The sequence below is a fragment of the Marmota flaviventris genome, chromosome 17 (assembly GCF_047511675.1).
Source record: "Marmota flaviventris isolate mMarFla1 chromosome 17, mMarFla1.hap1, whole genome shotgun sequence".
In the NCBI taxonomy this organism is placed as follows: Eukaryota; Metazoa; Chordata; class Mammalia; order Rodentia; family Sciuridae; genus Marmota; species Marmota flaviventris.
The window spans coordinates 21,987,680-22,000,400 of NC_092514.1; the positions used below are offsets into that span (position 1 = coordinate 21,987,680).

At 36.5% G+C, this 12,721-nt stretch overlaps 1 protein-coding gene and 1 long non-coding RNA gene across 3 annotated transcripts in view; one reads left to right on the forward strand and one right to left on the reverse strand.

The window, feature by feature from the left end:
* Positions 1–1,618: 1,618 nt before the first annotated feature.
* Positions 1,619–5,848, reverse strand: LOC114080601 (keratin, type I cytoskeletal 10). Its single transcript, XM_027922174.3, is given in 10 exon segments — positions 1,619–1,981; positions 2,307–2,611; positions 2,940–3,157; positions 3,433–3,558; positions 3,648–3,809; positions 3,899–4,038; positions 4,041–4,051; positions 4,385–4,467; positions 5,253–5,797; positions 5,800–5,848. Coding segments are annotated over 10 exon segments (1,743 nt in total). The 3' UTR covers positions 1,619–1,877.
* LOC139702320 (uncharacterized) overlaps positions 2,399–12,721 on the forward strand; it is a 57,323-nt gene continuing 47,000 nt past the window's right edge. For both annotated transcript variants that reach the window (XR_011704922.1, XR_011704923.1), the window contains exon 1: positions 2,399–2,620. This is a non-coding gene — a long non-coding RNA (uncharacterized lncRNA). The remainder of the gene's footprint in view (positions 2,621–12,721) is intronic.

Sequence of the window (12,721 nt, forward strand, 5' to 3'; positions counted from 1 at the left end):
TTTCACTGTGAACTGCTTAGCAGGATTCTACAACAATTTTAGTATCTGTAAAAATATGTACAGGACTTTAAAAAAATAGCTACAAGACAAAGCTATGTGGTAAAGATAGTGTTATGTGCTATTTAATAATTAAAAAAAATTATTTTTCACAAATACCAATGTTCTTGTCAAAATTATTTTTGACAGATTATATTTATTCAACCATTGTACCACAGTATCAGTCAAGAGAGTAATTCTTTATCAGGTACTTACTGTATCTGAGATAATTTAATATAAATGTTTAATGAGGTATTGGAGGATTGAAAAGGTATGAAGATCACTATGTATTGAGGCTTTTCAGGAATGAAGGTTTGGGTTGCCACTCAACTAGATAAAGAATTCTAACCAGCCAAGATCCTGGCTGGAGTAAGGAGGGAAGAATGGACAGAGACAAAGCTTAATACCAAGGACAACTGTCTCATGATAACTTGTCTTGAATCAATGTTATTGGATATGAAAACTTTTATTTCTGCAGGATAAGGACAATGCTCATCTCACATTATGAACAATGCAATCCATCCCAGGGATTTGGTTAACTTTATTAGACAATAATTTCAAAGATCGTGTTTCTGAACAGCAGCCACTCCAGCACTATTACACACAGTAGGAACTCAGTCCTCACCCAGCAATACCTGTTTCAGGGCTTCACAATGAGGCATGTTGGGTCTTCAATGGGGGCTATCTTCTAATAAGAGAAGCTGGTACAAATGTCCACATATAAAGAGGTAGTGAACTAAAGTGGAGAGCTTCTCAGATGTGGTAACACTTGGTATCAAGTTGGTTATGGAGCCTGGACTGTAAAGAAGTCCATTCATATTGAAATATGGCTCTTGTAATTGATTTGAGGGTAGTGTATAATGTAGAGGGAATCCCAAATGTCATGCTAACCAGGGTTCCAATCCTGGGAGAAACTGGAGCTCAACTCAAAGGTATTGAGGAAGGTTGCTATTTGGTGGGCATGGGTAATCCAGGAGACCACCAGGGAACACAAGTAGTTTTAGGGGGACATATTAACTCTAGCCCTCTAGCCTCTTTTTTTCCCCTTATAGTATTACCTAGCAGAGTACTAAGTAAAGCCGGCTGGGTTATTATTGGCTAAGGGATGGCACTGGGCTAACCCTGAAAATACCAGGTCTTTAGTACTGATCCCTGGGGAGGATTGTGGAAAGCAGAGACCTAGAGTTGCCCCTTTGATCACACTGGCATCATCTATCTGATAGACACCAAATAATTTTGCCGGCCTTGATATTTTACTGGGCTGGTTAAGTTTGGAAAGTATCTTTTAAGCAATATAGCAATTGGAATGAAGTAATATAGGAATAAGGGCAGGCAAATGTGAGTAGACAATCAGAAAATGTGGAATTTCCATTTTTATTTTTTTGGGTCTTATTTGAAATATTTTAAACTTCCAGGACTGAAATAGTTTAAAGCCAAGAGAGATGCGAGCTTACTACATATTGCATATCTTTAAGAAAGTATAAGACTGGGGATTTCTGAACCTTTTTATTCAGTGAGATTGATTAATTTGGTCTGAGCATACCCACAAGATTAAGTAAAGAAAAACTCTGACAAATTCAGATAGTTTGCATCAGTAAGAAAGTTTATTGAAATTCATTAGTAAATGAGAACAGAAAGTTTTTCTTTTTTCTTTTTCCATGAAAAAACACTTTCTGGCAAAGTGAAAAGAAGAACTACAGAAATCACAAAACACCTTTTAGACACCTTATTTTCAAGGAGTGAACCTGTTTCCACAGACCATTAAGACAGAAGTGTTGAGCATTTTATCTGTTATATAATGGCCTGTGTGAAGGGAGACTCTTTCGTCTTGATGCTACTTATTAGTAGTGCTTCTTGGTTTCTGATTCAACCATAGATGAAAGAACTCTACCATCAGGTGTCACTTCTTCAATAATTGTCTTGATTACTCTGGTTTTGTTAGTATCTGTGAATAATAATAAATAAATTAGAATTTAGGTTAAGCAATTTGTAGATATCCTTGCTAATAAACATGCAAATATTCAAAAGGAAAAACGATATTGCACTTTTTAAGAAAGGAAAATTCAAATTTTCACATTAAAAATAATCCAATCAATGTTTACCCTGTGGGTGGCATTTAGACCATGCCACTTTTCCTTCAATATTGGTATCAAAAGTGCGTTTTGTTAAAAAATGCAAATGAAAACCCTAAGATTTTCATTTTTAAAAACAGCCCTAGAGCTTAAGAAGCACTAAAACCATCACGTAGAGTTAAAACTAATTCTGATTACCCCAGAGATTTTCTGCTGACCTTGGTCCCTTAGATGAGACCTCTCCAGCGGACCCGGAAGAGGAGGATTTGAAGCCTCCGCTTCCGCTCTGGCCTCCGCCGGAGCTGCCACCGCCAAAGCTGCCGCCGTGGCCGTGGCCGCCGCCGCCGCCGCCGGAACTGCCGCCGTGACCACCTCCACCGGAGCTGCCGCCACCGAAGCTACCGCCGTGGCCGCCGCCGGAACTGCCCCCATAGCTGCCGCCGCCGTAGCCACCGCCAGAACTTCCCCCGCCGCGTCCGCCGCCGTAGGATCCGCCTCTGGAACTAAGAGGGGTGAGGGTCGTAAGCAGTGATCTTCTAACATTGGAAAACGGTGGCTCCCTCTCTGGTGATTGTTATTTTAGTAGATAAGCCAAGGTTTTGAGAGAATACAGTACTGCCAAGCACGTGTTTTAAAACCCACTGTTTAAAACAAACTTAACTACACACAGCCCTGAGATTCATTCACTCCTTTTTCGGTACCCTGCCTCCTCCTTACACCTCCCTTCTTCCCATCCTCTGGCATTTCCTTGGGAGTTTGGATAAGCCTTGCTATTCATAATATTGAATGAAAACAATTGGGATTTTTTTTTTTCCCCAGTTTTCCAATTACCTTCCCTCTCCTTCTAGCAGGCTGCGGTAGGTTTGAATTTCATTCTCCAGTCGGATCTTAATATCCAGGAGTTGTTGGTATTCAGCGTTCTGGCACTCGGTTTCAGCTCTAATCTGTTGCAGCTGTTCCTTCAGGGAGGTGATCTGGCCCTGAATCTGTGAGAGCTGCACACAGTAGCGACCTTCCGTTTCTGCCAAGGAGGCTTCCAGGGATTGTTTCTGAAAAGAGGATTTTGTTGTTGCTTAATGACCTCGTTGTTCAATTGGCATACTGAAGCTTATCAAATCATTTAATAAGATACTACTGGAGAAAAAGGGAAATGAATAAAATTAGTGTTTTATGTAATGGCAACATTTCAATCTCAGCACTTCATACTGATACTAATAGTTCTTTTCCTCCATTAGCATAGAGTTCCAGTTTTATTTCTGCTTTCTTATCCTCAGCTCTGTGTTTCTATGATAAAATGGAAGTCATGTCTCAAGACTTAACATACCAGGGCCAGTTGGGACTGTAGTTCAATCTCTAGACCTTGAACCGTGCGTCTCAATTCAGTAATTTCGGATTTGTGGCTGGACATTTGTTCAATGTTGTTATCGATTTCTGTAGTCAGTTCCTTGCTCTGGAATTATAAAAATGGGAAAATATGAGAAAACTCGGACATGACAACAAAACTTACATGGGCTTCACTGTGAAGGGTGGTTGACTTACCTTTTCATTGAACCAGGCTTCAGCATCCTTTCTGTTCTTTTCAGCAAGTTGCTCATATTGGCTTCTCATGTTATTCAGAAGTTCAGTCAGATCAACACCTGGGGCAGCATTCATTTCCACATTCACGTCACCAGTAGATACGTTCTGAAGGTCTCTCATTTCCTGTTTGAGGAACAAAAAAAGATTTAATGACTGCACCATGACCACAATGAACCTTTTGAAAAATTGGGGGAAATATAATTTTGTATCACCTCTTCATGGTTCTTCTTCAGGTACTGCAGCTCTTCAGTCAGGCTCTCGATGTGCATCTCCAGATCAGCCTTGGTGAGGGTCAGCTCGTCCAGCACCCTGTGCAGGCCGTTGATGTCGGCCTCCACGCTTTGTCGCAGGGTTCATTCTCATACCTGCAACAAGCATGATACATATATTGGATACAATTCTTAAGAAGGAGTTGTATGTGGAAAAAGACTTTAAAAAATTTAGAGTTGATTTCATGTCCTGGTAATATTTACCATATACTAACTCACATAGGAAGATTAGCAATTACTTTAAATGCATTTTCTTCCTTTAAAGCTTACCAGGAAGGTAATTCTGAAATTGAAACTTTCTCAGATAATTCCAGTTCTGTCACTTTGAATGAATTCAGGAAAATGTAAATGCTACTATGGCATCTAAAGTCACTATTATAAACAATTGATGTATTTGTATTGATAGTATTGCACATTCAATTAGCTTACTTCATTCTGAAGTCATCAGCTGCCAGCCTGGCATTGTCAATCTGAAGCAGGACGTTGGCGTTGTCCGTTGTTAGGTTGAGGATCTGGAGGAACAGTCATTTAAGAAAAGGTCAGATGCAAATATGGCTTTTATAGTGGCATAGATAAGCTGCATTTTTATGTTGTTCTCTTCCAAAAACTTTTTCTGTGGATTATTTTTAAATATAAAATATTTTAAGCTTACCCACAAACTTAAATTTAAAAACCTATCTTGAAGTTTCTATTCTATTTCTGTGTCATCCCTTTCTGAAAACTAACTATATGTAATCCTATTAATGTATTAGCCTCTTTTATACTTAGTGATTTTTATGTATTTCAACCAACTTTTGACTGGCTCACCCCTGTATTTGTTCCATTTGCTATAAATATTTCTAAATAGATATACTCTGAACTGGTAGGTACAATTCACAGATTCCCTGGAGTTAAGCAATATCCCAATTCCATAAAGGAGACTTCATGGATTTTGCAATGTTGCTATTGAATATGGCTTATTTGTTATCAGTCTTAATAATATTTTTGTTCTTATTCATTTAATATTTTTCAGCTCTTACATTTTTAAATGATCTGGCATATTTAACTGTGGGCTCATTATATGTTCATTAAAATCTAAAATTTCTTGTTAATCTGCATCATGTAAGACAGACAAAACACATGCTGGATGAAGATTGCCATGACCATACCTTCATTCAATTTATCCTTGATGAGACTGGATTTATTTGGAAGCAAGAAAATCACAGTGAACAGCTATATTATACTTAATTTAAGATTCATCTACCCATATTACAGGGATAGAATTAAATTTAAAGTTGGATTTTAAAATGCTCCTTACCTGATTTTTCAGTTCTTCAATGGTTTGGTAGTATTTGCTGTAGTCCCGAGGCTCCCGCTGGCTTGAGTTGCCATGCTTTTCATACCACTCCTTGATTTTACCTTCCAGCTCATAGTTTGATTCTTCCAGAGCCCGAACTTTGTCAAGGTAGGAAGCCAGCCGGTCATTCAGATTCTGCATGGTTACTTTTTCATTTCCAGAGAGAAGGCCACCATCTCCTCCAAATCCACCACCAAAGCCTCCTCCATAGCCACCTCCACCAAAGCTGCCCCCACCGAAACTGCCACCTCCAAAGCTGCCTCCTCCATAGCCCCCACTTCCATAGCCCCCACCAAAGCTGCTGCTTCCGAAGCCTCCACCAAAGCTACCTCCACCATAACCTCCTCCTATTCCTCCAAAGCCATCTGAAGAGCCCCCAAAACAGCCTCCACCAGAGCTCCCACGGCTAAAAGAGCCACCACTGAAGCCCCCTGAGCTATATCCTCCACCAAGGGAGCCTTTGCTGCTTGAAATTCTGAGGGATGATCCTCCTCCACCTCCTCCCCTCCACTGCGGGAGGAAGAGTACTGCTTGCTTGAGCTGTATCGAACAGACATGTTGATGCTGTTGAGCTCAGGGAGTGCCTGCTACCAAGGACAGTGGCAAGCCTTTATATACTGAGAGGGTGTGCCTCTCAGATGTTAGGGTTTGCTTACTTGCATGGTTTTCTTTTTGTCAACTTAGCATCTTTGACTTATGATTGCATAAATTATCTTCAGTAATAACCAATACCAATATGTATGCTTTTGAATATGCCCTAAGAAAAAACAGGAGATTTACTATGTTGAAATTGAAAAATGGGTGGAGTTCAGATGAGCATGTTTCATTATTCTTTTTGTCTTTTGAAGAACATTGGGCAACTATTAAAATCCTTTTTCCTCAGCATTAATTAAGTTTGCACAGAATGTTTGCAAAGTTTTGGGGAAAAAAATTTAGCTACAAAATTATGGTTAAAATAAGATTTAAATAATTTATGCTTTAAACTGTTTTAATTAATTGGAACAACAAGTAGCATGAAGACTACCAGAATCATGCTATAGTAAGAATATCTTGTAAAAACCTTTAACCAACCAAAAAGAAAATAAAAACATATGGAAATAATTTAATTAGCATCCAAGAGTTGCTGCATATAAGAAGTAAAAGCCTAAAAAGCACAATTTAGGAAATTATATGTATGTGTGTTTGTTAGGGAATCTTTTATTTGGAGAGTGAAAATATATTAATATATATTTTTAAATTTTTTTAATTGTACATGGATATAATACCTTTATTTTATTTATTTATTTGTATGTGGTGCTGAGAATCAAACCCAGGGCCTTGCATGTGCTAGGCGAGCACTCTACCACTGAGCCACAACCCCAGCCCATATATTAATATTTTGTCTAAAACATTGGAAGTAAATATTGATTGAGAAATTTAAAATTTAATGATTTCATTGTTTTTAACATTAAAAAATCTGAAATATGTAGGGTAGAAACTGGTCACACCAGAAATGCCAATCAAGTGATTTTAGAGTGGGAAATTTGTATCATGTATCTGCTAACCTGGGGCTGAGTTTCTACTAGGTAGGCAATCAATCAGTCATGCTTATCTAATGCAGCCCTAATAAAATTTCTGCACATGGAGACTTGGGTCAACTTGCTTGGTTGGCAATACTCTCTATATAGTCATATATATCAACACTGAGAAGGTACCATATCCTGAGACATTTGGAACCCTCCGTGTCCTTGCCTTATAATAAACTATAACCACGAGTATGATAGCCAAAAAAAATCTGAAATATGACATAATCCTGGGTTATTTTGTTTCTAAATTCCTCATAATTAATTTTTTTTAATGAAGACTAGCATACAGAAATTCTTAGCACAAGAACCAAAAAATCTAATCTCAATACTAATTTCTAGTACCTTACAATAAGTTTTGATTGACCAGAAAAAGAGAATTTAGATATGGTAGTTTACAAGTAAATATTTGCTTGCAAAAATATATATCCATGGTAAAGACTACTTGCTTAAAAAGTTATGAACTATAGTTGTATGTTTCTTAATAAACAAAACATTTTCTTAGGTGTACTGTTTACAGACTCTGGTATAACAGTTTGTCTAGTGAAGTATTTAATTGAAACTTTATTAATGCATGATATGAAATTTTGTAATGCTTTTTGTGATACTATAATGTAAAATACTCTGGAACAAACTGCTGAGGATAGAGATGGTGGTTATCATCTGTAATTTGTATCTCAGGAAGCTAAAGCTGAGAGAGGTGATGATTTTTTTCCTAAAGGCATGTAATAGATGGTTGAACTGATTATAAGTTTGGTTCCTTGACTTTGACTTTCTTAGTATATCATTGTGTATATGTATTCTCAGTTGTGGTGTATTTGGTCTGATAGAACTGAATGTCTCTAATTCTTACCATGAACTTCTCCCCATGGAAACAAAATAAAACAGGAATAACTTGAGAAGCTTGAAGATATTGAAAGAATAGGGATTTGGCACTCATTATTATATTGAGAATTGCCTTTTTAAATTAAATTTATAGCTGTATCTTCAAGTTTATGATCTAAAGAAATAGTTTCTGCAGGGAAAGGGAATGTGGTTGAGAGCATTAATGAAGAGTTGATTGTTAGAGTGGAGATTACTACCCAACAAATTGTAACTCCTCCAACTTGTTGGTACATGCAACTAGGGCAGCAGTTAAAAGAAGAAAGAAAACTTACCATGGGAATTTGATTCTTGATCAAGATAATATACAATAAAGGAAGGCTATGATAAATCAGGATAGGGGATAAAAAAGATTCCAGCAGGTTCAGAGGATGATGAAGCCTTGAGACTAATGAAAGCTATTTGGAAAGAAAAAGTTTAGTTAAAGATAGATTTTGATTATTTCACTGGCAATTATTAAAAATTCTGGCTCTTGCCAGTTTTGCCCTAGTTTAGCATATAATTTTCCCCACCCAGTAGGAAAAAATGAATATTTCAGTTAAAAGTGGCATGAAGGGTTTCTGTTATAATCATATTAAGCCTAAGAATATGTGAAATGAAACCTTTTCATAAAAGTACCTGTGAACAAATACAGGTATGGTGGGCCTTCTAATACTGTAACATTTAGTTTAAAACTACCTTTAATGAACCAGAAATTACTCATTAACTTGTATACTTTAGAAATTTATTTGCCTTTATTTGCACTGTCACTTGTTGAATTCTTTGGCATGAATGAAATTACTGAAGTTCCATGTGATAATTCTACAGCTAAATTGGATGAAAACTTATGATTCTAGTTTTAGCACAATTTGCACTGATTCCCATAATCCACTATAACTGTTACTTTGTAATTCTTAATTTTATTTTTCTCTATGGTAATCACATTGATAGATGTTTGAAAGAAAAATTAGTGAGATTCAGCCCCCTGATCTTAAGGTTATCTTATCAGTCATTACAGTCTAATTGAAGAGAAATGAAATATAATGTCAACTTAAGAGCTGTGTAAATGGTAAAAGACTTCAGGGTTTGGAGGTGTGGAGAGAAGGAGTTATTTTCTGAATATTTGCTGTGTTTAGATGGTTTACATTTCTTAAATCCTCCCCCAGATTCTCTAAGATATCTATTTTTTTTTACCTCATTTTATAGCTGGAAAAAGCTAAGTTTTAGAAAGTTTCAGGAATTTGCCTAGAGTAGCTCAGCTAGTTTATGTTAGAGCCTGGTTTTGAACCAGGTGGTAGAGGTACAAAGATGGTAGCTTTTATGATGTTGAACTGGCACCCTAAGACTAATGAGAAAGGAGGCATGTTAGAATAGGGCCACCTGACAAAATTTCATGGTGCAGGTGGAATTTAAGCTGAGCGTTGGGAAGGATAAGTGGGGTTTTTCAATGTGTGCAACATAATTGAGAGAACTGTTCTGGGAAGTGGGGACTGTGAATATGCCAAGCTGGTAGAGACTCCAAATGGACCAGTTTGGCTGGAACAGATTGTTCATATTCGTCAATGTATTCATTCCTTCAACAGGTTTTATTGAGCACATGCAATTTGACCTGGGTTTACATAGGTGACTAAGATATAGTTCTTGCTCCTTGAGGAGTTCATAGTCAACCTGGAGAGGCAAACAAACATACATATGAATCAGGGATAATAATACAGAGTCATCTAGGCTACATCTGAGGCATGGGTAGGGGGCTGAGGGAATGCAGAATGGCATTCCATCAATCTGGTGAAAGGAGACAGGCAGGGAAAGGAGGTGTACACTTGATGGATTCTATGTCCTCCTTCTCTCCAAAGTAGGAATAATAACTTTTGCTTAGCCTATAGAGTTATACTGGGGATCAAATGAGTTAATTAATATAAAACATTTAAAACAGTGGTTGTCATACATAGAATAAGAGCTTAATAAATGGTTTTGTTCTCATTATTACTTTTACTGTAATCTCTGTTTCTTAGAGTCTGACCACTGTCCAATCCACAGTCAGCCTGCAAAATATGAATGAATGAAAGGATAGAGTTGGAAGTTGGAAAATGGCCAGTGAGGAGGAAAACATGGCTTTGCAGGAGAGTAAGGGCCAGGGGAAGCTGTTGAGTCTGACTGCTATGTAATGAACTACACCATCCGTTTTTCACTGGATGATACTTTAATTTCTGACTTCATTCTTTTTTTCCTGCACCCACCAAGTCACCATTTTTTGTTGCTTTGGCCATATCTGATGTATTTCTTTCTTTCTCTAATATCACTGCAAACCCCTAATCCGGCTTTCACCACTTCTCTCAGGATTACTTCACCAGCTTCTGAAGTATTTTTTTTTTTTGGCTCATCACTATGTCAATTAAGTTCTATCCTGTTCACTGTGGCATGATTAGTAATGTTCTTAAAAAAGTATTGTCATCACTTCACCAGCATTCTCAAGCCTCTGTGGATGGATTAAGTCTTTTCTATAATGTTGCTCGCTCGTCCAACCTCATGCCCCTGCGGTAAGGGTGGTAGAGTGGAAGGAGTGCTGCATTCTCCTCAGGAGGTGATTATGTGGCCTTGAGCAAGACACTCAGCCTTTCTGTGTCTCAGTTTATTGTCCCATAAAATATGGATAATACTAATATTAAATATTAAAATATATATGATGATAATAAATAATTATAATCTGTGATCCAAGGGAAAATGTTAGCATTTCCTTAAAAAAACCCTTTAATTATAAGCAGACCTTTCTTTTCGCTCTGGACCAAGACATTATGCTTTGTTCCATTTAGGACCTTTGTTGCTCTTGGTGAGGAGTGCCTTTTTTACCTTTCGCTGGCTTATTCAAATCATTCTACCTGAGCTTCAAACTCAAGCTTAAATGTCATCTCCTTCATGAGATTTCTCACCATTAGTCTACTTCATGGCCATCTCTTTCTTCCCATTTCCTGTGTTGTACATCTGATTATTTTATAATATGTTATAATACTCTGGCTTCATTATTGTTCCTAATGCAACATGGTACTTAACTTCTTCCATAGAAGGGAGGGTGCCTTATAGTCTTCCTGTACTGCTGGGTACTCAGTGTTTTCTGAATATTTTCATATCACTTTGTGCCTTTTCCCACTTTTTTCTTCACCTTTATTTTGTTCTCTCAACTTTTGTCCTATATATTTTGCTATTGCCAAAAATTTAAACAAAGACTGGTTGGAGACAACTAACTTAATTTTGCTTTGAAAGAAATGATGCTTTTAGAATTGAGGATATTGTGTAAAAATGCTAAGAAATCTAAGATTCTACATAGGAATTTTGAGATATCTTAAAGAATATAAAATATATACCTAGAATAAATGTACTTTATATATGTAATGTTTCATAAAGAAAACATTTTGACTTTCACTTTTTCTTCTTCATTAATGGTTATTTTTTTGGCCATGAAGTTACTGAGATGATCTTGAGGCTAGTAAACCATTAAAATCTGTGGTTCTAATCTAAAATTTGATTTTCATATATTAGGAGAATAGAAAGTTCTGGTTGGGTTTCTGGTTAGCTAGCCTATAAGTATGATGTAATTTAAGGATTAAATATAACATGACTTAACTTTTAAATTTCGTTGACCTGTCATAGGTTTCTGTTTTTGGTTAAGTTCATTCTGTGAAAGACAATTTCTCAATACAAATAACCTGCATTAGGAGAAGTTATTGATATAGAATAGAAAGCATAAATATAATACTCTTTTTAGTTTTCATATAAGATAGTAAAAACTGAAAGTACTAAACCAACCAACCAATCAAACTCTACAGACCCCAGTGTTAAATATTGAAATTAAACATTGTCAAAAATTCAGTGGCTATTTCTCCTGCCTCATAAATTTAAAAAAATTCCTTTAGGTCCAGTTGTGTTTTTCATCCAAATCAATAATTTCACAGATGGCTGCGTGTGGACCATTGGCACGTTTGGATATAACTTCTTGTTAATTTTTAGCTAGGGAGTTTGGGCCAATCTAAATAGAATGGAGAAAATTTTAGATTAGAAATGGTGCACACTGAGGTTAAAGTTCATAGAGAAAGTAATAATCCCCTACTCTGATGACTTTAAGTGAATATATGTGAGATATATATATACATTTAAGGGAAAAGTCTTATGAAGTTAAATTAATGTCTTAATTTTATTGTTTAGAGATTTTAAAAAATGCTTCATAACAAATGAAACTCCTTCTTTGAATCACTTTGGGAGAGGTTGGAATTGCAGAGGAAAAGATTTAAATAATTATTTAAATGTAACATATGGTAAAGGGGAAATTTATCATAATCTTTTTGGCTCCTCAGGGCTGGTGGTTGATAATGCCCAAAGACCATTTAATTTTTTTGGATTACACAAATTTGCAGATAACATTGCAAAGTTAGTTCTAAGATTGAGTTTATAGAGCTATTCAGACTTTTTTATGATCCAGGGCCTGTGCTAAGCATTTACCTGCATTTTTCTCATTAAATCCTGATATCAGCTTTATGAGGTAGCTTTTTAAAACAGTTATTAAAGTAAGTGATTTGCCCCAAATTATTCTATAAAGGGGCTCCACTGGGATTTGAACACAGGTATATCTTCTGAGCCTTTGCTTTAGTACAATGACTCTTTCGAAGTAACCTGATATTGTATTTTCCAGCATTGTGACTTAGAAAATTATTAAGTACATAAGGGATTTTATTTCCCTTTTCAGAGTGGACAAGCTTTCTTTATTATCATTGTTTTGTGATTAAAAATACTCTAATATAAAAAGAAAAAGAACTAATGAGACTAGATTTCCTGCCCTTGAAGAGGTTAGGCATGTAGGTCTTGCCTGTACCCAGCCTAGACTCTGCCCCAACTTCCTGAGGGTTCCTTTTGCTTGGATTTCTGGAGGTTCCTAACTTTGTCAGGATTGTCCTTAGTCCCAGCATAGTCATTAAAATAAATCACAGCAATTAGCCCCATGCATAACTGCTCTGTTAA